This window comes from Falco rusticolus, chromosome 6, assembly GCF_015220075.1.
Source record: "Falco rusticolus isolate bFalRus1 chromosome 6, bFalRus1.pri, whole genome shotgun sequence".
Taxonomy (NCBI): Eukaryota; Metazoa; Chordata; class Aves; order Falconiformes; family Falconidae; genus Falco; species Falco rusticolus.
The window spans coordinates 36,425,061-36,447,492 of record NC_051192.1 but is presented as its reverse complement, the minus strand read 5'-3'; the positions used below and the strand labels follow the sequence as shown (position 1 = coordinate 36,447,492).

Genomic DNA, 22,432 nt, shown 5'->3' with positions numbered 1-22,432 from the left:
GAGCTAAAAGCCAGATTTTGTCCCCTTGTCCTTCAGTTCAGATGCCAAGTGACAGAAGTGACAGAAGTGACAGAAGTGACAGTCAGAGCACTTGTGACTGTCACTTTTGTCTCTAGACCTGATGTAACACTATAATCATGGTGGTTTAAAGATACTTCTGAAGATACAATGTTTTAAATAAAGCAGGAGAGCCAAGTTTTGACACAAAGATGGATTTACGTGCTCAAGAACAACTTTTTCCTAAAAAAATTTTCCCCTACAGATCTTGTCCTTCAGTGTTTAAGCAATTTTGTTTTATCTGGTTTTCTTCCCCAGGACTGGCTGTGTTGCAATACTTTGGTGAATACTTCATGCTGCCAAATCGTGATTTCACCCAGCCCCTGGAGCTTACAGCTGGTGTAGTATTGCTTTGACTTGGTTAAGATTTTGGGGCCTAGAAATGCAAGATACAGTTAACAATCTAGGGCCTAAAAATGCAAAGTATGGGCTTTGCCCCTGTGCTACGCACATGTGCATGGGTGGAACTGTCCTGTCTAAAATGGGGGAAAATACGTCTGTGACTGCTTCCATCTGTCATCTCCAGCAATCCACTCTCCCACCAAGTTCCTGGCCTTCTCCATCGTCAAAACGGACTTTTCCTTAGTGTCATGTTATGCCCCACAGCACAGCCAGCTCTATTGAATCATGATGGCACCTTGGGGCTCTCTCCTGCAAACTCTACACACCCTGTGACGCAGTTGTATGTAACCTTGCCTTCTTGTCTGATTTCTCTCTCTTGCCTGTAATTATGCCATCTTTGACCCATTGCATTACATCACCAAAATGACCATCCCTATGACAGAATTAACTAGTCAATTTTATTCTTGTTCACCTTTAGCATGGTTTTCTCAGGGTTAAATACTGACATTATTGGAGAATATATGGCAGCTATTGCCTGCAGCATTTTCTGGTTTTCTCTCATACTTAACAAATGCTGAGGAGTGTTGACTTCTCCCTTTGCTTTCTCTTTTCCAGGCACAGTGATGGTAGAGATACAAGTCCACATATTTTCTGCAGTAAGAAAACATCAGAATTCCTTCAAAAACAGAACAAAGTAACAGAAATACCATGTGTAATCATGGAAATCTATGGGGTTTTTTGATTGATTGGTTGGTTGGTTGGTTGGTTTTGTTGTTGTTCTTGGCTGCCTTTCTCACAATAGTTGATCTTTTTATCAATTTCTTAGAACCTAAGGGTCTGTGCAAAGCCCCCTTCTGGCTGGATTACTTCAGCTCTGCCTGCACCCCTATCGTTTATGGTTTGTTTCATCATTTGTTTCAAAAAACCTTTGAAAATGGTCATTGCAGGTGCAATACTCAGACTGTGAATTTCAGTATACTTTACTGACTTCCTGTAAAAACTTGGTTAACTTGCCACATTCTTTAAAAATGAATTAGCAGCTCCTGGAATTATTTTCAGAAAACTTTGCAAATATTTATATGGGTTCTTTTATCTTTACAGTATTTGCATATACTGTTAAATAAAATAATAGGTAACCTATGGCTGGACTTACGTTCAGCAAGTTAATACAATATCCTAGAAATGTTGTGTCCGGATGCTAGGAAAGGACCCAGCACACTGACAACATGTACAGGATACATTATCCAGATTCTCTGCTGTGCACACAGAGACACAAACTACGTGGCCACAACACTGAAGAACCATTGTGTCCAAGGGCCAGAGCGAACTCTCACGTTTAAGCCACATGAGGTAATTATTTAGATGTTATTGTCTGAAAATTAGCACCCTAGTAATCCCAATCTATTTGCCAAACTTTCCAAAAGAACTAGGGGAGTGGAATGGCACCAAAACACTTTTTCCAGCTGAAAACACTCCATCATCTTTATCTACTCACAGGACTCCAGACACAGTCTTACAAGTGCTGGTAAATCAACCTCAGCCTGCTTTTATAAATGTAGTTTTTCATTCTGTAACTGAAAAATATTTTAAATGTGGTTAATTTAGGGTATGAAGCTCTAGCCTCTGAATAACTGCCTTTCTCTCCATCTGCTGCACTGCACTGCTTATGAAAATAAATTGTCATCTATGAAGGTGGGTATATTCCCTCACAGGAATTAAAGGTTAGATTTTTTTAAAGGGAATAAATAAAACCTAAATAAAAAATCTCCATCATGTTCACCAAAGGTTTCATGGGCAAAGCTTCAGTTCTGTCTTCCCAGAAGGTTACTGCCCCTTCCCCAGAATCAGGACAGCAAAGTGACAGTCGGGTGCTTCCATGCAGCTGCTCTGTTGTGTGTATACAAAAGCAGTGTGCTCCTATTTAGTAATGCAGAACATTCCAGTACATTTGGCTTTTCTAATGTTATTATGGGCAGAAAATTGATTTTTATTCCTCATTGTGACAATTTAGAAATCGATATCTCATTTGAGTAATGCTACCAACAGTGAAACACTGCCAGGTCAGCCAGGAAGCAAATGTACGTCTTCAGGGTTTGAAAGTGATGTTTGATGCTCACGGAGTAGCCTTGGACCAGAATATCCCCTCTAGTCTTGCAGCACTCACACCAGCCAAACAATGAAGAAATTGCGGGCAATTATATTGGCCATTTCTGCTTCCTTTGGTGGAAATTGCAGGGACTGAGTGATAGCTGGAGTCAGTGGTTTGGCTGCAGGTCAGTGCTGAGGAGGTGCCTTGAGCTGGCAGAAGATGGATGATGGGGCACGGGGGGTCACTGCTTTCACCTGCCATGTGCTCTCCCTCTCCTTGCTCAGAGTTTGGCCACCCCTGCCCATTTTGTGCCACTAAAAAATTGCCCAGTGTAAAAAGGCAGCTTTGCATAGGCCACATCCAGGTGGTTGAAGGCCATGAAGTTTGATTTGATGCTTGTCACAGGCTGGAATACTTGGGGGCTTGTATTGCTGTATTAACTCTTTTTTGCATTTTGTTCTGCCAGTGTTGTGCAGTACACCTTACTTCTCCCTCTCACTTCCTTTTTTACCAGCTCAAAGTGTTTTTCTTCTGAAATGTGAACTAAAAAGCCCTATTAAAACATTGCTTCTTTGGGTTAGATTATTCCCAGCTGACATGTGTTTTGCTTGCTGCAAACAACAGCAAAGGGAATCGGGAGCTCTGGGGAGGGGCTATATCGGTTGTACCTGCGGACCTCTTTTGCAGTTTTGGGATTACCTTTAACGTGTAATTAATGAATTATTCTTCTGCAGAGAACTCTTGAACCAGAATATATCATATTCAATTTTTTTCTGTGTGTATTTTCACTTTTTCTCTCATACCTTTTGCAATTCCTCTGCTGGATCACTAAACACTTAGCTCACTAAAAACTAGACTTTGGGGTCACATTTAGAAAAAAGCTTGTACAGAAAAAAATTACGAGAGAGAATGTTGTGAAGATGATGATCTATTGGGATTTCACTTTATTATGATATTAATAATTTCAAATTTGACATAAATGGAAAAAAAGGAGAAATAACAGGATAACAAGATCAATAAACTGAAAGAAAATCATTTTATTTTGGGTTAAGACAATCCTAGACTGAAACAAGTATATGCGTTGTTAATTTCAAAGATAACACATAATATATTTGAACCGCTTAAATCTTTTTATTAACTTCCTGAACTAAATGATCTTTTTTTCTACTCCTTCTCTAATCTACAATCTCCTCAGTTTTAATCCTTCAGTTGGAATTTGGACAGAGATGCTACAGATGGGGACAATGCCAGTGACAAGTTCTCTCTCCATGTTCACTTCCACTTCTAACACGGTTTAAGCTGCCACAGTTAACTTACAGAGGTACTGCTTCTGAAACTGCTCATATAGATATGTCCTGTATGAGTGCTTGAATGGACAGAACACAGACCAGTGTAAGCAAGACCAGGAAAACATAAAGCAAAAGTTACATAAAAACGGGACGCAGCAGGTGCAACAATTTCTTGTAAGTGCTACGGACAGGAATTTTCCATAGTTACAAAACTGAAGGTCAAGTGCTGCTCTCTGTGTAAGAAATACGAAGAAAAAATACAAACCACAGCCTGTGGAGATCCCCTGTCTGCACAGAGGTGGGGTGCACTACACCTAGCAGAATTTTAAATTTTAAATAAACAATAAATGGCCTGGGTCAGTAGTCTACATACATTTCCACCACTTTGCAGTAATGATAAAACACTCATATACAATATGCTGAACTTCTTCGGAAATGATCACTTCTTACTACTCCAAGGGAGAGCAAAAGGCTGCACTATAGGCTATATGGCTGTAATAACATGTGACAGAAGATTTGAGGTTTAGGTTTGCTAGCTCAATGTAGGTCATCTTGGGAAGCCCATAGCCTTCTCATACTGTTACATGCTATTTAGGGATCCCAGACTAACTCTTTTGGAAGATGTGAGGAAAAATTTCACAGCAAAGGGGCACTGATGATGGCCCTCTTAGGAAGTCTATAATACTTTGAAAATGTCTTGTTCTATTTTAAGGAACTTAGACTCAAAGGTTACTTAGAAGACTTGGAAGATCTTAGAGGTTATGTGCAGTAGTTTCAATAAAAAATATATTGGCTATGCATGTCTTCACTGCAGATCAAGCCATATCAGATAGCACATTTACCCTTCTTTTTGTGTGTGTGCGTTTTCCTGTGGATTACTAGGCTGCATAGTACATTCAATAAAAGTTCAGTTTGAGACCACACCCAGCGATTTTGCCCAAAGAAGAAAGGGCAAAAAAAAAAAAAAATCTTGAGTATGACTGGCATTTTTTATTTTATGACAATCTTCTTACTTTTGAAGTTGATACAGGTTAAAAGACCTACCTTGTCACTATTTGAGCCTTCTCTTAATCATGAATGGATCTCTTTTCCCATGACCAGATGAGAAAAGAGGGGAAAAAATACAAAGCAATTCCAACAAGTAATGTGTGCAGGAAGGGCGAGCTGAGAGTGTTTTGTTACATATTGTTCCCATTAGGGGTGGTTACAATCACTTTAGAGGCACCACAACAGCTAGCTATCTCGAAAGGGTAAGTATTTTGACAAGGATGTGATTTTACTTGGAATTTGAATGACAAAGTAATTGGATGAGAATAATACTTTATTGCATGTAAAATATAAGAATGAAAACTAATGAAAATGTCAGAGCACTAAGGACAAAACTCCTATTGTTAATATCGAAAGCTGTCCAAAAGCCTCTGACAATCTTAAAGTAAATGATCACTTGTTAAAATGTGGAAATAGGAAAAGGAGAAACAAATCTCTTGGAAGTTTTACAGCATATCTCCAGCTCGGCACATAGGAGTACTATGCCAAATTTACACCTTTTTTCACTGGGTTTTTTAGTAGTGTGGAAATGTCACCTTAAATTGTTGTTGAAGCAAAACTGAAAAAATAAAAAATTCTTGCTCTTGTAGGAGTTTTCAAATCCCTGTAGTAATAGCTGCTATTTGTGTCCTGGCACAAAACAGAATTATACGTAAACTGATGCTGACTTTCACTCTTTCTCATATTAAAAATTCAGTCTAAACAATTGCCTCAGCCTTATTCTAACAGTCTCTCTGCTGGGTGTCGGCTGCCTTTGGCAGAGAGTGACTCAAAAATGTCAAGAGTGAGGGGAGGGGAGCTGGGCAGCAGGCAACTTAACCAAAGAAACTCACAGTAAGGAAGATGAAGGGACAGTGGTCATTTTGGAGAGCTTGTAAAAAGCTAATTGCAGAGCAAGGAAGAAGACAAGCCCTGAGAGGTGTCCCATCGGAGTCCCTTAAGGTGCTGGTATGAACTTACCCTGACTGAGCAGGCGACAAGTGGAGGATCTGAGCACCGGGAAAACTTTCACCGATAAGTGAGAAGCTTGTTCTAAACCCCTGTATCCTGACTAGGATGAAAAATTGAGGACTTTCCTGTCTGATAGCTGTCTCTGTAATGTCCATGTTAAGACAGGCCGTTCCACTGCATCAAAGAAATATCACAAAGACATCCAGGAATGAAGGCTGGTGTATCCACATCTTCAGCCAGCTTATACTGTGGATAGAAATGAGGACTGCTACGGAGGAAACAAGGAAAATCCAGAGGTACCTGATGTACCTCCTTCTGAAGTGAAAGACATGATTTTGGGGAGACTGAGGCTCAGGAGCAGGCAAGGGAGGCCTCCATGGGGTGAGGGTCACCGATGCTCCAGGATGAGCTGGCATTAGCTGCATCTTCTTGCAGGAAGACCCAAAGAAAGAAAATTCACAGCAACCTCTGCTATAAATCTTCAGAGATTCAACATTGACTGTAATCAGCTCCAAAGAGGACCCTGTCCGTACTTTTCCTGAAAGAGTTGCTGCCTGTTTCTGAAGAGACTTCCTTCACAGGCAAATGTCTAATTTTTACACAAAGCAGGTGGTGCTGATTTACAAAGTTACATGGGGCATATGTCGTTTTTTAAATACGAAAAGGCATAAGGATGCAACTACAGGTGAGACAAAATGTCTACTTAAGCTAGTGGTCAACAGTAGACGAGAGAGCAAGGTTATACCATTATTTTTTACATTATTTTTCTAGCCCACAGGGACATGTCCCTAAGCCAAGGGCTACATATGGAAGACACTATCCTGAATTCCTCAGTATTGACCTTGAAATCCATGGAATCTTTGTTTGATCTGTGTGTGCAAGAGGGCTACTCCATACCTTTGGACACCCTTTTTGCATTGTTCTCTATGTTTTCTACTCCTACTGCATAAAGAGAGTTAGAAGAAGGGGGAAGACGGACAACAAGAACTGCACGGGGTACTCCAACTCCAGATATCAATAGATGTTACAATGTTTTATGTTTTGTTCTTTTATTTTCTTTCCCCTGACAATCCTGAGATTCCACATGCTCTTTTGTGTGTTTGTTTCCAAACACATGAGCAGGCCAGCTTACAGACATAACTCATGCTTACATATTTGGGCTGAGCAAAGTATGTCAGCATAGGTTCTCAGTTTTCTTCAGCTATGTTTATGTGCTTTCATGAGGCCATTTTTAAAACTGTAGGTGCTGATGAGTTAAGATCTCTGTTCAGCAGCAAGCTGCATGGTAAAATTTTGTACTATTCATAAGGGAGTAATTTTCTACCTCACTATTATGAACATTTTGTCAGAAAAAAATTACATTGTAGTAAGCAGTCTCTTCTATAGAAAATTAACAAGCAGCCAAATAACAACTCCATTGATTTTGTCTTCTTTTTCTGTTAGTTGTATGTAAAACTATTATTGGGTTTGAAGGTTGTTCAGATTTTTAGTGCCTTCTAAAAAAAGTCATTCTGTCCTATAGTCAGCTGCATATTTTCTGAGTCACAAACACTAAAAGAACAAACAGCTACAGAAAGCACGCAACTAACAGTACAAGAGCAGCAGATGCCCATAGCTGACTGAGAAGAGTGGTCAATTTTTCACTACATGCAGCAGGCAATTGAATCAGGCCTTACATGTGTGAGAACAAAAGAAAGGAATTGCACATCAGATATTCTATAGGAAATCAGGGCAATACACTGATTGTTGTAGCAGCTGCATATTTTAATATATGCAATAAACTAAATAATAAAACTTTTTTTCCCTCTTTTTTATCTTCTTGGTATGTTTTTTGCATGGCAAGAACAATTTTATCTACTGGTACAAATGAGCTACATCTTTGGGATGTTGTAATCTGTTCTGACATCTGTTCATCTCAAATTCTTCTCAGTTTCATCCATAATCTTAAGACCCTGGTCAGAAAAAATATCAGTATTCAAAATACCTAAAGCTAAAGCATATGTCTGGAGGAAGGAGAGGAGAAAGAGGGCTTTTGTGTTATTTTCAGGGATGACCTGAATAGAGTGTGACCACAAAATATTAGTGTTTTTAAAATGAGACATTTATGAAGCCTTGTGCTTGGAGTTGCAGTGTCATTCCATCTTACCTCATTCTCCCAGTGTCTAATATCCCCCCAGTTTGCTATATTAGTCTCCAATGTTTCTTAGGACGGAAGCCAAGGCTTCTTCTACTGTTCCTCTGCCTATTCATGCTGTAGCAGAAGGTAAAATCCTGACCCCCACTGCATACAGCTGTAGATTTTCTATAATAAGGGTACCAAACCCAGGCTAAAGAGTGAAAGGCAGAATCAGATTCTTAGAAAAATCAGGTGTCAAATTACCATAGAAGTATATAGGAAAGCTGTAGTACATCTTGAAAGACCTAGACTGTGGGACAAATTTCGAGACTAAGGCAAATGTAGTGTGTATGGGTAGGTGTTTATATTAATGGTAAATGTCTAAGCACTGATTACAGCTACAACCAGAATGGCTGTTTAAGCTCAGGCTGTAGTCCGTGGATATTTAGAGGCTATGAATAGTTTGCCTAGTGACACCTAAGATGCCTTAGGGAACCTGAGCTGTCTACATGGGGCTAGCATCCAGCACCAATGAAGCAGCACCTAAGAGTCGGGTAGAACAGATCTGGACATCTAAAATGGTGTTAGATACCCATCTGTGGGGAACCAAGCTTAAGCAAGGCATATAATAGAAGTTTAGACATTCAACTATGTAGAAATTTGCAGGTTTCAAACCCAGTCATGTCTTCGGGTCATCTTAACATCTTTCATTGACACCTTTTGCTCTGAACTCACTGCAGAAAAAGCAACAAAGGGAGCTTCCACTGAGTTTCTGGTTGTTTTTTGAGACATTTTCTACCAGTCCTCAACAGATTACAGAGGGTATATGCCATAAATGCATTTAATCAGCCACTCCTTTTTTTAGCCCCATTGCATAATCTGTCTTTTATTCTGTGGAAGTGGATGAGCCTATTTCTTTGGTGGGTTAACGCCGCCTATGCTGCCACGTAAGGACTATGCCATAACATCATCCAATTGTTGACAGATCTCCATTTTGGCTAAACAACAAACAAGGCTGGAACAATGGAGAGAGGGAAAAACAGAACCCGGAATACTGATATGTACAGTGACAATGGCAGAGCAAACAAGTGAGAAGGAAAAGCTGCTAAAACTCTGGGGGTAACCAGAACTGCTTTCCCGATTTTCTGACACCACATTTTGCAACTATCATTAAATAACAGTTTAATAACTATCCGCCTCTGTCCCCCTGCTTTTGGTGTCTGTTTGGTTTACCTAGCCAAACTCTGTCAGAATGCCTTTGTGTGGTTTTTTTTCTTCTCCACGTTTCAAAAAGCAATGAAGGTAATTAAGAATTGTAAAATGAGAAGGAGTTGCTTCATCAAATGATGAAGATTGATTGCTCAACAATGACCTCAAATTTTCCAAATTAAAATCTATTGGATTCTATCAGAGCTAGTTGCTGGCCTCAAAGTCCCTATATTTTCTTCTTTTTAATATTTTTCCTTCTGTAGTTTTGTATTTATTTATCTGAATAAAATATTGCCATTTAATTTTATGCCCTTTATAACTCTTTTATCATTTCTAAATGGTCTGGCTTAAGTTAAAAAGATTATGTATTTGCAGGTACTACTTAATTAAAGATTGGGCTTTGAAATTATAATGTCAGCTCATTTCATTAGTGCAGATAAAATGCATATAATATGGTCTTCGAAAATTAAACAGAAAGGCAAAGTAAGACAAAGGAAGATTTGAAAATAAGTTGATAGTAAACTTTTTTCTTTTTTTTTTTTTTTTGTTAGGAAACATTAATATTGGGAACAGATTTTTTCTCTGTTTATTTAAAACATATGCTACAGTGTTAATTACTGCTGCTGGAGACCAAGTACCAGCCTAAAAAGTATGCAAATGGTCAATACAGGTTTTTTTAAACAAATTTGGTTTACAGGCCATTCTGCAATATAATTAACCCATAAGCTTGTTCAGGCTGGCAACTGTCAACCATCATAATTTTGACAGCATCGGGTGTAATAGGAACTTAATCTCATTTCAGGTTCTGCAGCAGATATTTTAATTAAATTAGCAAATGGAGATGATGACGACAATAAGAGGAATTCTTCCTGATGGTGGAATGCAGTAAGAACTACCTGGAGAGCCCTGCTCAGCGGTTTGCCGTCGGTACCAAATACTGGCAGCATTGCTCTTAATACCTAAAGGTAGAGGCACTCAAGTAAAATACGATAGCAGAGGATGAGATTTCCCCATAAGGTAAATTACACACCACGCCTTGGAAGGAGGACACTCATCAGGAATACAAGGCCAGGGCTGGGCTGCTTCCCCTTCATTTCATCATGCGTTGTGCAGGCATGGGGAGCTGCATGGAAATGAGTGCTTCGCTCCTGTGTCACCAGCAGCCTCAATGCTTGTGCCACCCACACTGCTGGGCCCACGTATGTACTGGTTAGGTGTCAGGGCAGAAGTAGGAGAGGGGAGGCAGAAATACAGATTCAGGAACATGGGACAGATTTGGATACTGGGCTAGGAAGAAGGTGTGCTCTTTCAAAATTGAACTGTGCTGGTGTGGTTTAACTTCCAACTCTTTCAAACATCTTATCAAACATACAGATATCAAACAGCATGTGTTTGAAGTGACATCCCTTTTAGTTCAGTTTTACACACAGTAACAGGAATATAACTAGCAAATACTCTGATCTTTGGTCAGTGAATATCCAGAGCATCCTTCATGGTATGCCGTGCCTATGCATAGCAGAGTCTCAACATTTTCCCCTTTCTTTCCCCAGAGCTTTCCCTGTTTCTTTGAATCAATTGATATCTGATCACACTCCAAAAGTAACAGGAAAAGTAAATGAATACATGATTCTGAACTCAATCCCCAGGCAATGCTGTTGGAAGCTCTAGAAAGAAGCTGATGAAATCAGTTTAGAGACAGAATTGTATAGCAGCACTTCATTTCAGCATCTCTGACAGTAACATTTAGAGATGGCTTCTTTACAACTCCTCTCCGTGCACCATTGCTAGCAGAGGAAACTAAAGGAATCTTCTTGTTTTATATAAAAGGGCAAAACAGTGCACGTTCTCCAAGTGAATGGCTTTTCTACAGGAGTAAACAGAAATCTTCCAAGGATATAACATGCTCTTAGCAGTATCTGATCTATAAATAGGACTTTCTGGCTGGTCTAGTAACTGTATCTTCATAATCATTCCATATGATTATATTAAAGAGGCTATTTAAATATTTTCGTAGTACGGACAACATTTTAATGAAAAGTTTGCTTTAGAATCCAGATTTTCCTCCCAGGCTGTAACATCTTTGCTGGAACCAGTTAAGTTAAAGAATGATATCACAAATATTTTTCATTATTTAACAATAAAAGGTGGATGATGATGGTAAGTGAGCTAACAGCAGGTGAACACCAACATTTTGTTCATAAAATATCCAGCATCAGTAGAAAGCATTTGGATACCCCTTTTCCATAGCATGAGAATGAACATTGATCAGTGATGACTGTGATGCTTCAAAAAATATACCCAAGTAGTCATTGCAGATGAAGTATTCTCAGTAATGAAGAGTCACTTCTTTTAATGGGAAATGCATATTTGAAATCAGATAGCAAAAGATTTATTGTTTTGTGGAGAAAAACTGACAGTGATCTTATCTGAAGGTTTATAAAGCAAGAGTGACTGGGCTCAATCAATGGAGTTTATATATATAGACAAGCATTTGGAGATAAAAATCAAGGTTAGGCCTTAATTCAGAAGGGATGTTCATTATACTCTCATTAGTGAACCATCTAGTGAGATCATTTTTGATCAGCTTCAGTATGTCAACAGCATGGGGGCAAAGTCCTGCACATGTAGCAGCATTAAGATTACTGCTAATCAAAGTAACCTATTAAAACTAGAACGAAGATGTATACAAGATTCCTGCAGCAAATAGAAGTATCAGAATGTTTTTTTTCCTTAGTAACTGTAATTTATGGAAGTGAGAAAGACATTTCTAAGCACCAGTTAACATAAGAACTAAATACAGGCATACAAGTCTCAGAAGGTATGTTGTCTCTCCTTTCAGCATGCTTTGAGACACATCAGGAACCACCTATGTAAAGGGTAGCCTTGTCTACTTCAGGCCTCAAACTTCACTCTATTGCGCTAGCAGTTTATTGGTCTTTTCTGTTAAGTGTTATTTGGTTAAGATGTTATTAACATTTCCACTTCTCTAGTTATTTCTAAATCCTAGCAATGACCAAGATCTGTGATGTGGCAGAAATAGACTTGCACTTTCCAGCATCTGCAGCTCTTCCCTAGGCAAGGTTGGGCTTTGTGGGGGAGACGGTATTCCCAGAAATCAGGTGCCATGTGCTGTTTTGTCTGCAGTATTTAATGCACTTGGGGGTACGCTGCAGATGAAGCAGCCTAACGCTGGGGCTCTGGGGAGCACCTGGTCCTGTAATTTTCCGTCTGAGGAACTGGGGAGGATACAGAAGCACCCCAGCTGCTCCACAGGCGGCCTCAAGGCTCACCTGCCGCTTCTTGCCAGGCAGCTGGCTCAGGCGGAGGGCAGTTTCCCTGTGTCCCTGCTCCCGCCGCTCCCAGGAGCCACAGCTGCCGCCGCCCTGGGGCCTGCTGCCGCGGCCTGGCCTGCCCAGCCCAGCCCAGCGCTGGGCACCGTGTCGGCGCACCCCTCATCTGTCATTGTTCTGGCATCGCTTGGCCCCTCGCTCAGCTAAATATAAATCTCTTCATCTAGTGGCACCTTTAAATGTACATTTTCGCTCACCTTTTACTAAGTGTCCATTCCCATTTAAAGACAAAGAGACCAAACTGAAGGCAGCGCTTCAAAGCAGGGTATTAATGTACTACCGCTGTATTTTTCACTGTAATGTTGTTTTCTTACTCAGGTTTTCCCCTCAACCCCCGGCACAACAGAACCTTTCCCTTACATTACACTCTCCCCCGCTCCACTTTTGCCACCCGCACAGGGCTGCGGCTCCCGGAGGAGCCTGCGCGGGGCGGGGTCTGCCCCGTTCCCGGAGGGAGCCGCCGGGCCCTGTCAGCACCCGCAGGCCCGAGCGCGGCCGCCCCTCAGGCGCCGCAGCCCGGAGACCCGCCGGCCCGGCCCCGCCCGCCCAGCCCGCCGGGCGGTGCAGCGGCACGGCCCCGCCTCCCCACGCCTCCGCCGTCACGGCCGGCCGGGGCGGGAACGGGCCGGGGCCTGGCCGCCCCTCCCCGCCCTGCCGCCGCCGCCGCCCGCCGCGCCCGGTGGGAGCAGGTTCGTCAGGGCCGGGTAAGAGCAGGGAGTACCGGCTGGGTGCTGGGGGTGTTCGCCGCCCGCCGGGAGGAGGAGGCGCTCAGGGCGGTGGCCGGCTGGCCGGGAAGGGGCGGCCGGCCCGGGGGAGCCTGTCAGAGGGCGGCGGGCAAGGCCGCGGAGCCCCGCGGCCCTCGCTAGGGTCGGGGCCGCCGCCCCCTCCCCCGGGCCGGGACGGCCCGGCGGTGCCGCCTGGCCTGGGGCGAGAGGGACGACTGTGGGCGAGCGGGGGTGACCGGGCTGTGAGGTGGGCAGGGCCGGGGCTGCGGTCGGTTGTGTCACCGCCACCCTTTCCCCCGCACCCATCGCCGTGACAGCCCCCCGGTGTCGTGGCCTTGGGCTTGGCGTTGACCCTGATGCTCCAAGGAGAGACTCGGGGCCTACAGCCGGGGTTTTACAGCAGCTGATGTCGAACCGTAAGGCAGGATGGCCACCTTTACTGTGTCGAAATGCTCTCCGAGCTGTTCCAGATCCGAGGTGAGCAAAGCACATCAGTAGGAGGAAGGCAGATATAAAAATCACCTGTGTAAATAGTGAGCCTGGGCCTGGTGCATCAGGCCCCAGGCCCGACGTTATGACTGCTTGCCTGGTGAACCACCTACCGCTGCATCAGAAACGGGCACTTCTTGAAACTGTAGAAGGAAGCGAAGGGTTTCATCCTGCTTTGCATGGAATGCAAGGTTCTGTGTCTTGACTGAAGCTCATTTATAAAATCCCAGGATACTTTTCCAGGAGTGATGTGCTCACGTGTTGCGAGCCTCTCCACTGATGAACAAGCTGTGCAAAGGCAGCATGCCGTGCCAGCAGGGCGAGCAGAGCCCTCCTGGCCGATCGTCATCCAGGTGTGTGCTTTGCTGGCAGCACAGCCCTTCTGCTTGGAGCTTGAGGTTTTGTTCAAGTGCTGTTAATAGAAAAGAAGAAGAAAAAAAGTTATATGCTATATGTTAAAATTAGAAGAAAGTGATGCTAAATGGTGGCATTGTTACAAACTGTATTTGTGTTCCCGTCACGAAGACATCTCTTGTGATCTTGTATCTGAATATTAAGTAATGCTCTTTTTGGTGGCATACATTGAAGTGAAACTCTTTGGGGGAGGAGAGGAAAAAAAGGAGACCATGAGCTATATGTAGTCCTTGGCATCCTGGTTGACCTCAGAGAGACTAGACATCCAGCACAGTCAGATTTTGTGCGAAGATACCTTCTGCCTCAATGTTCTTTACCTGAGCATTTGGTTCAAAGTGAACAAGCTGCTGTTAGGAACTGCTGGACATCTTGTGGTTCTGGTCCTGCTTCGTTTTCCCATAACATGTTGTTTGTCTACTAGCAGTACAAGAAACTGTCATCTTGGGTCCGTTTTCAGCCCTCCTGTTCCCTCCCCTCCACAGTAGTTCCAGTGCCCAGTGCTTGTTTTCCTATCTACTGTCAGGCCTCTAAACACTCTGTGCACTCCTAGGGAACGTAATTCCCTTACTCAAGGCATTTCCTCAAGAACTGATATGTTATGTTACGCTTCTGAAAGCTATGTGCTTCCTTCACCTAGTTCCTTATAAATACCGGCGTGGATAAATTAGACAAGCATAATTTTTTTAGCTGTATATGCTGAGTGTTGGTGATACGTTATGCTTGATAGTATTTTAGGCTTCTGTAATTTAGTTTTGCACATTGGGCAGTTCTAAATGCCACTGTGTTATATTACATCTTTGTTTGTAGGGAAAATGGCTAAAACTAACCAGTGGCACAACCTAATAATTTTTTTTTCTTTCTAAAAAAACCCCCAACTTCTAGCCATTACACGATGTAAGCTTGACTTTGGTGTGTTTCAGGATGACTAATGTGGCAAGGCTAACAGAACTGGGCAGAACGGAACAAAAAATTGCCCTTTGTCATCTTTTATGTTAGTGTTGCTGCAGTAGAGCAAAGACAGTTTAAAATAAAATAAACTTTGCTTGCTTTTCCCTACCCTGTATGGTTTCAAGTTTGACTTCTGCCTGAAACTTGATGATAAAAGAAAATCTGGAAACTTTTTTTTTTCTTTCAGCAAAAGGAAGGATTTAATTTACTGCTATTTTGTTTGCTTGTTTATTATACTCCATGGTTGGTTTTGTATTATGGAAGTCTCCAGCCTGCCTTTGTGGACCAGGATTCCAGCACATTAGAAGTTGTAAAAACACCAAGCAGGAAATGCAATCTCTATCTTTAAATATTTCAGCCTAAATATAAGAGGAAAAAAATAGTTAAATTCAGAAAAAACTTCACCTCCCTCATCCCCACTAGAGGAAATAGTGACAGATTTAATGCTCACCTGTATATTGCAAAGTCAGTTGGTATGAGTCAGTTATAAGAATCCCTCAGGTGCTGTAACAGAGTACTTATCTTACAGCATAGGGTCTGCCCTTTATTCCAAGAGTGCTGGGTTTTTTTTTAAGGTTAATTTTGCTTGCTGCAAAGCTGCTGCTAAGGTCAGCAGGAGATGCTGTCTGAAGATGGTGATGTGTTTCAAGTTGGCTTAGGTAGGTGCCAGAGTCACTCCAGCGATTTACCTTGTCTCATCTCAGTATTCGGGTGGTAAAACCTACTGAGGTGAAATAGATCAAGCAGTGTTATGTTGCAGAAATTGTACTAATCATGGACGTAACCATGATACAAATTTCCTGTAGCTAACATTGTGACTGGCTGCAATATTTTTTTGCCAAAGTTTTTCAACAGTTTTTCATCTTTGCCTGTGTTTTCACCCTGTTTGAAGGGTTTTCACTCTTTCTGGCAGTAGTTTACAAAGGAAGTCCCATTTAGAAGTTATCTGGAGAAGCTTTGTTTCTGTGACTTTTATTTAGGAAAAAAAAATAATCACATACAAGTCCCATGACTTGCCTTTGGATATTTAAAGGCATTAAATCCTAGTTCAGATCAGCTTTAAATTTTCAAGTGTTTCTATGGAATGCAGCATGTACATTTTGTTCTTTGAAAGTGAAGGATCCCTGTAAACATTTCTAGGTACTGATGCTGAAGAATTGCTTAAACACTAAAATTATTGCTTAAGGATTCTTATCGTAGTGTATATGGGCTAGATTTATAGGACAGAAGGAAAACTTAAAATATCTAAATGAGAAAATACAGAATAGATTAGGTATTTATAAACTGTAGCAGACTGGAGCCTGCAAGATATTTAGGCAGCTACTGCTGAGATCTAATGTGTGCTGTGCTTCTCACACTGCATTATTTTGTCCTGATGGAACTTTTGAGAATGGCATTGGGGAGCTGCTCGGTGGTGGAGTTCCTGTATTCTTGTCTCTTTGTTCAACAGTGATCTGACTGGAAATACCAGAGGAAAAGTGTGTCTTTTCCTATGACTGACAAACAACTTTTCTAGAAAGCATGTTGATGATAAGGTTCATTTTTCGCTTGGATACGGAGTGACAGTGTGATGCAGGAAGCAGTTAATGCAGAAAATTAGGAAAAATGTATAGCAAACCTTTGAATTCTTTAAACTTCAGGTATGTACAGAGAGGTCTTGCTTCAATGAGTGTTGATGAAGTGTTCTGATTCTTTGTTTTGTTTGTGCCAGTAGTTCTTCAGACTTCCTTCAGCAGCTTGACAAGCCCAGTTGCCACTAGGTATACTTCCATTCAAAGACAGAGATGTTGAGTGGAAGATGAAAAGTACAATCAGAAGCTTACACCTGACTGAAACCTTTAGGGGAACTGAAGACTTACCACAGATGCAGCTCTGTTCCAGTTTGAATGCAAAGTGTACTTCCCTCAACTGCAGCAGGCTATTAACTTGCCCATTTTAAAAGTTATGCAGGCAATAGTACCAAAATATGTCATGACAGGGTACTTAAATGCTGTGGAAGTGAGAAGGGGTAATTTCTATGGAAATTCAGAGTCTTGATGAATGAATGATCCTATCACCTTGGTATGGAAGGAAATGCTTGGTGCACGTTTGTTTCCTTGTGATTGAAACCCTGACCTTGTCAAAGTCATTAGCAAAACTCCAGTTGACTTCCCAAGGGCTCAGCTATCTGTGCTTTCAGAGGAGTTTGAGTAACTCGTCGCTAACAAGCTAAGGGTGCGTGCGTAGAAGTAGGGTGTTAGTTTGGTTCAGATGCCCATGTTGCTGTGAGAGGTAGAATGGGGAGGATTCACACTTCCCATTTAATAATAATCAAATACAAAATGTATCTTCTCTATGAGCAGTTCAGTTTTGTTTTTCTTGACTTGGGGAGTTTGTGGTGAAGGCTGGAAGGTGATGAGAGCTGATGGCTGAACCATTACCTTTCTGTTTGTTCCCCAGACCAGTAGCTTACCTTGTTACCAACCTGTATTATTAATGTGCTCAGAAATAGCATTGCTGGTGGATTGATGAGTTTGTATGGAGTGAAACAGCTGTGAATTTACACTGCTATCCTTCAAATTTGCTATACATTTCAATTGAAATATGTGTGTTGATACAAAGAATTGTATCAACAATAAAAGAGATCTACACGTGCAGTCAAAAAGCTGAACTATATCCTGTGGACTTTGCAGTCATTCGTCTGAACATCCTCTCATTATGTGTTGTGTTTGGCTGCCCAACTATGTAGCTAGAAAGTGGAAAAGCTCAAAGTCTTATGTATTGTACAATTTGTCCATTTGTCAGCGTAGCTAGTTTAAAGAAACTTGGCTGTAGAAATTGTCAAGACAAAAAAAGAAAGTCAATCACTTCTTTTGTCAAGACTTGGATGAAATATTCTGTGTCTATCTCTTGATTGTAATGCTGTTGCTGAGGACAGTGTTACAGGCAGCTGTCTGGTGAATACAAATATGAAGGAATTAAAACCAATTGTAAAGAACGATTTCAGTTAGTTCTGTAGGCTTTCTACAAAAGGTAATTTGGTCTTTTGATGTCTCTTCTCTCATACAGCTGCATTTTAATGTTTAACATTTAACATTAAATATAATATTTAATTAAATGCATTTTTAGCCAGTGCTAGTGATGTAGTTAGCATGCTACTAACATATCTAGAAATAGCTATAACTTTAAAAGAAATTGTCAACAGTTCTGAGAAATCTTCTTTTTCAAACTAGCTTATTTTAGGTGGCTTCTTTGGATTTTATGCCTACAATTGTATTTTCCACTAAATTTGTAGGTTTTCCTTACGTGTGAATACACCAAGGCATAGAGCCATTTATTTGCTATGAAGTTTGCATGGGTTTGGTCTTACAATACAAATTCAATGAAATATTACCTAGAATTTCCAAAAAAGATCAAGGGTTGTTATGCCAGCCTCAGACCAGATAAGTGGGATTTAGGCTGGTTGACTGACTACGGTCTTCAGTCTGTGACCCAAAATAACTTGAATCTGCATGTGGTACAGACAAAGACAGGAAACAATACTGCAGAGAGCTAGCATGGCTTGGACGCTATTGTGCAGCAAGTATGTAGAAGAGTGCAGATACACTCCCTGTGGCCTCATCTGCAATCAGGTTGTTCATTACTAGGGGATACTTCAGGGCCTGAAGACTCCAAGCACAATTTGGGACCCTCATGCAGCAGCCATTTCAGAATCATGCAGGGTTTGTCTTCATGGTAGCTGCAGCTTATCCAACCAGCAGAGGTAACATAACCTGCAGGGCGGCAGGGACGAGCCTGACCTCTGTAGTTACATCCCTGGTGAAGTTCTGGTGGAAAGTGCCTGACCAGTGCAATGTCTTGGCAGCTCCACTCTAGAGATACTTCATATCAGAGAGAGGTGAAAACAGTCATGTTTAAAAAAAAAATAATCAGGATGTTGTTGTGCTGTTAATACAGGCATTTCCAAAGGTAAAAGAATATATTTAGCAACAAGGACTGTTTATTTGTTTTAAAAAAAGGTTCGTAAGGACTTGAGTCTTCAAACTGTAGCACAGCTGGTATCACACTTGACAAATCAGTTGGCCTTTTCATTTCCTTCTTTTCTTTTTAAACATTTAAATGTACTTTTTTTCTCTCCCTGAAACTGAATTTTGGCAGTACCTGTAACCAGAAGCTGACAGGCCAGGAGAAGAGGCTGGTGCTTGGAAGGCATGTGGTTTGGGTTGAACAGTGTAACTGCAGGGAACTGGTGAAGTTAAAATGTTCAACCCATGAAACTGGGGTGCAGGAGGGTGGAAAGGATAAAGTTAAGACTAAGCACAGCCTGGGTGAAACTGGGGGATTGTGTTGGGTGTGCATGTGTTTGATTAGCCTGCATTCTCACTGCAGAACAGATAAATTGCCACTGCATGTTATCCTTAGGTGTGTACTGTTAATTTAGATTTAGAGTATCTTTGAGCTTGTGGTGAAATGGGGTCTGTATGGATGGAAAGAAGGCTAAGACATCTCTAGTAGTTACATGCTGCATGATGGTATATGTGGGCTTTTAGATCAAATGAATTGGTGTGTATTTGTGTTGTCAGATTTTGATCTGTTTAGATAAGATATGATAGCTCTGGGTGCAAAAAAACCCCACCTCTAAAAATGGATTTGTATACCCACGTTGTTGAAGAATTAGTTTGTATTGAGAAACACAGCAGCTGAAACAGGATAAAACAAATGATTGCTGTTTAAAGGGAAGTAGGTACCTCCTTCATTCTGATCTCTTGTGTGATATCTGCTGGATTTTCTTCCAGTGGTTTATATATGCTAGGTTTTATTGGTGGGATGGGTGATGCATGGTATGGAAATAACCATATAATTGGCTTGGGATGTAATTCATCAGAGGACTTGGCATGGACATAAAATGTACAGCTTTTTTCTGGAATGGCAGCTAATGAAAATGCGTACTTCTTCTTTGCTTACAGTGGGGGAAATACATAACAAGTTTGTCAACTGATGTAATTTCTGTGATATAGCTGCTGTAGAGTAATTGCAGATCTGAAGCCATGTGTATTACTAAGAATCTTAATAGATTTATTACAGGAAATTCAAAAAGGATGTCATATTCTTATTTAATACTTTTCCAAGAAAGCATTCCCTTAAATTCTGCATTTGCAGTACTGTGTTTTTGGAGAGGCTAAATGTTAGTATATGGAGTTTTCTGTAATCTTTTCCTGTGTATTATTCTTTAAGATTACGAAGACATTTGTAAACCAATGACCAAGACATAACTCTGTTTTCTGGGGTGGGGGGGTTGGTGTCCTTAACAGGTGGAGACTGTCTGCCTTATTCCCATCGTGGATGACTGTGACAGCAAATCTACTCAGCCATGTCGTACAGTGCAGGTTTTGGGGATCCTAATCAACTAGCCCAACGCATAACTTCTAACATCCAGAAGATCACACAATGCTGTAAGTTGCATTTATGAATGTTTTATGTAGAACTTTAATAATGGTGGTGCCCTCCATTCAAAGTTAGCTTCTCAGATCCGTTCATGGGGATTCATTCTTTGACTTCATCTGCTCATTTGACAGATTTGTGGCACCCCACACAGCAGATGGTAGATTGAGATGTTTGCTGAGCAAGGATTATGTCAAATATTTCCTGGAGCTTGAATTGTTTAGCAGGGACAGAAGCTGTGCCTTGCAGCTTACCCTTGGAAGTATATATTAGATATGAAATAAGATTTTGCAAGTTTTAATATACCTGTGCTTAGATTAATGCCACCTAATTTTTTTAGCCACCTAACAGGAGTGTTTGTGTTAGCAGTAAGTTAGGCTGCTAAGATTTTCAGTCCTTTTCCCTTACCCTCCGTTTTCCATTATATTTTTAATGTGTGTGTATATATAAAGCAAATAGAACTTGATCTCACAAATTAAGCCAAGTGTACTGTTCATCAGAAGGGAGCTAACCACAAATAGCATATGGCTAGGTTTTGACATGCATGTTTTTAATGTTGTGCAGGACATAGTGTGCATGAATAAACCGGTAATTTATTATTAGAATTCATTTGCAGTTTTGTTTGGTGAAGTATGTCAGTTTTTATGAAAACTTCGATCTTTGTTTCTCAAGACAAGTTCTAGGAGTTGGTGTTTATAGCACAAATTAATGGCACAGATTGGGCTTTTGCCTGGTTTTTCATCTACTTTTTATTTCTTCCAGAAAGAATTTCTTTAAATCTCAACAGGAAGAAAAATTGCAATTTTGCTTTATTGAAAAGTTTCTGTTCATCTGGGTTGTATTTCCTCAACTTAAAATTCTCAAACTGTCTCTATAAAAGCTCTTGTACTTTGTTTCCTAAAATCTGCTCAGTGAACTCACTCAGTCTCATGGTTTCTAACTTGGTATTCCAGAGAGGCCTGCCAATTGTGTCAGATACTGAGGGTCCAAGATGTAAAAAAGAAGTCTCAGTTGTCAGGTGAAAATGTAAAGTGAAATCAGTGGTTGAAACTGGAGCACTGTGAAAGCAGTCTCTGAACGTAATTAACCAACTTGTTCTGGATGCAGTGAGTCCTTAGTCTCATCCTGCCTCTTCCATCTCCCTTCTTGCTTCTGCTGTGTCTCCCTTCATGACAAACAAGGCATACTGAAAGCAAGCCGCCGAGGCTTAGGAGAGACATGCCACAAGGCTTACCTGCAATCCTGCTTTCCTTTCCTTTTTTGAAATTTAGATGGCTAAAATATGAGCAATAGACAGGTCTTCTGCCATTCCAAGACCCAGACCCAAATCTTTCTTAGCCCTACTGCTGCCTGGCTTCAGAAACAGGAGCTTTGCCTTTAAAAGCTCCAGCCAAGCGCTTTTCAAGGACTGGTAGGTACACAGCTGGATTCAGTCCCTCATTCTTCTGTGGATCTGACTGAACTGTAGCCACCCAGTTACTCTTACAGTCCATTCTCTTCTGGTAGATTTTATGAGGATCTGGATTCCATGGGCGCACTGAACATGTTTTCTGGACTGAGCTCTCTAAGGGCTTATGTACACTTTTTTTTAGCTGTTTTGTTTCCATGTGTAGTATGTGTCTAGGTTTCTGTTCGAAGGTGTGAGCTGCAGGAACTTCCAGGTCAAATGGGGAGAAACCTGCAAGCTTAGGGACCTATAGTGCTAGACAGCTGCTGAGCAGGTGTCTCATAAACTGCAATTTGCGATCTTGGTTAGGGAGGGAGAGGGACAGAAATAGAAATCTTGACCCTAAATCCATGTATTTCCTTCTAAGCAGTTGTCTTGATTTTGCACTTCTGTCCAGAAATGCTTAGCATTTGTGAGATGTGTCAACACGTTTGAAATCTTGGTTAACCTGGACTTGTGTAGATATTCTGGTTTTCAGAGTGAGATTAATAGAGTGAGAGAGTTGTTTCAAATTACCGAACCATTTCAGGAGGTTCAT

General features: G+C 41.2%; 1 protein-coding gene across 2 annotated transcripts in view; it reads left to right on the top strand.

Moving 5' to 3' along the window:
• The first annotated feature begins 13,024 nt into the window (after window positions 1-13,024).
• Window positions 13,025-22,432, top strand: part of STX7 (syntaxin 7) — a 32,976-nt gene continuing 23,568 nt past the window's right edge. Inside the window, exons 1-2 of one of the 2 annotated variants that reach the window (XM_037392118.1) lie at window positions 13,025-13,154; window positions 20,318-20,458. In XM_037392118.1, coding sequence (XP_037248015.1) covers window positions 20,377-20,458 — 82 coding nt within the window. In that variant the 5' untranslated portion in view covers window positions 13,025-13,154; window positions 20,318-20,376. Of the gene's footprint in view, window positions 13,155-13,505; window positions 13,653-20,317; window positions 20,459-22,432 lie in introns of those variants that run through there. The other variant, XM_037392119.1, reaches the window with a different exon arrangement.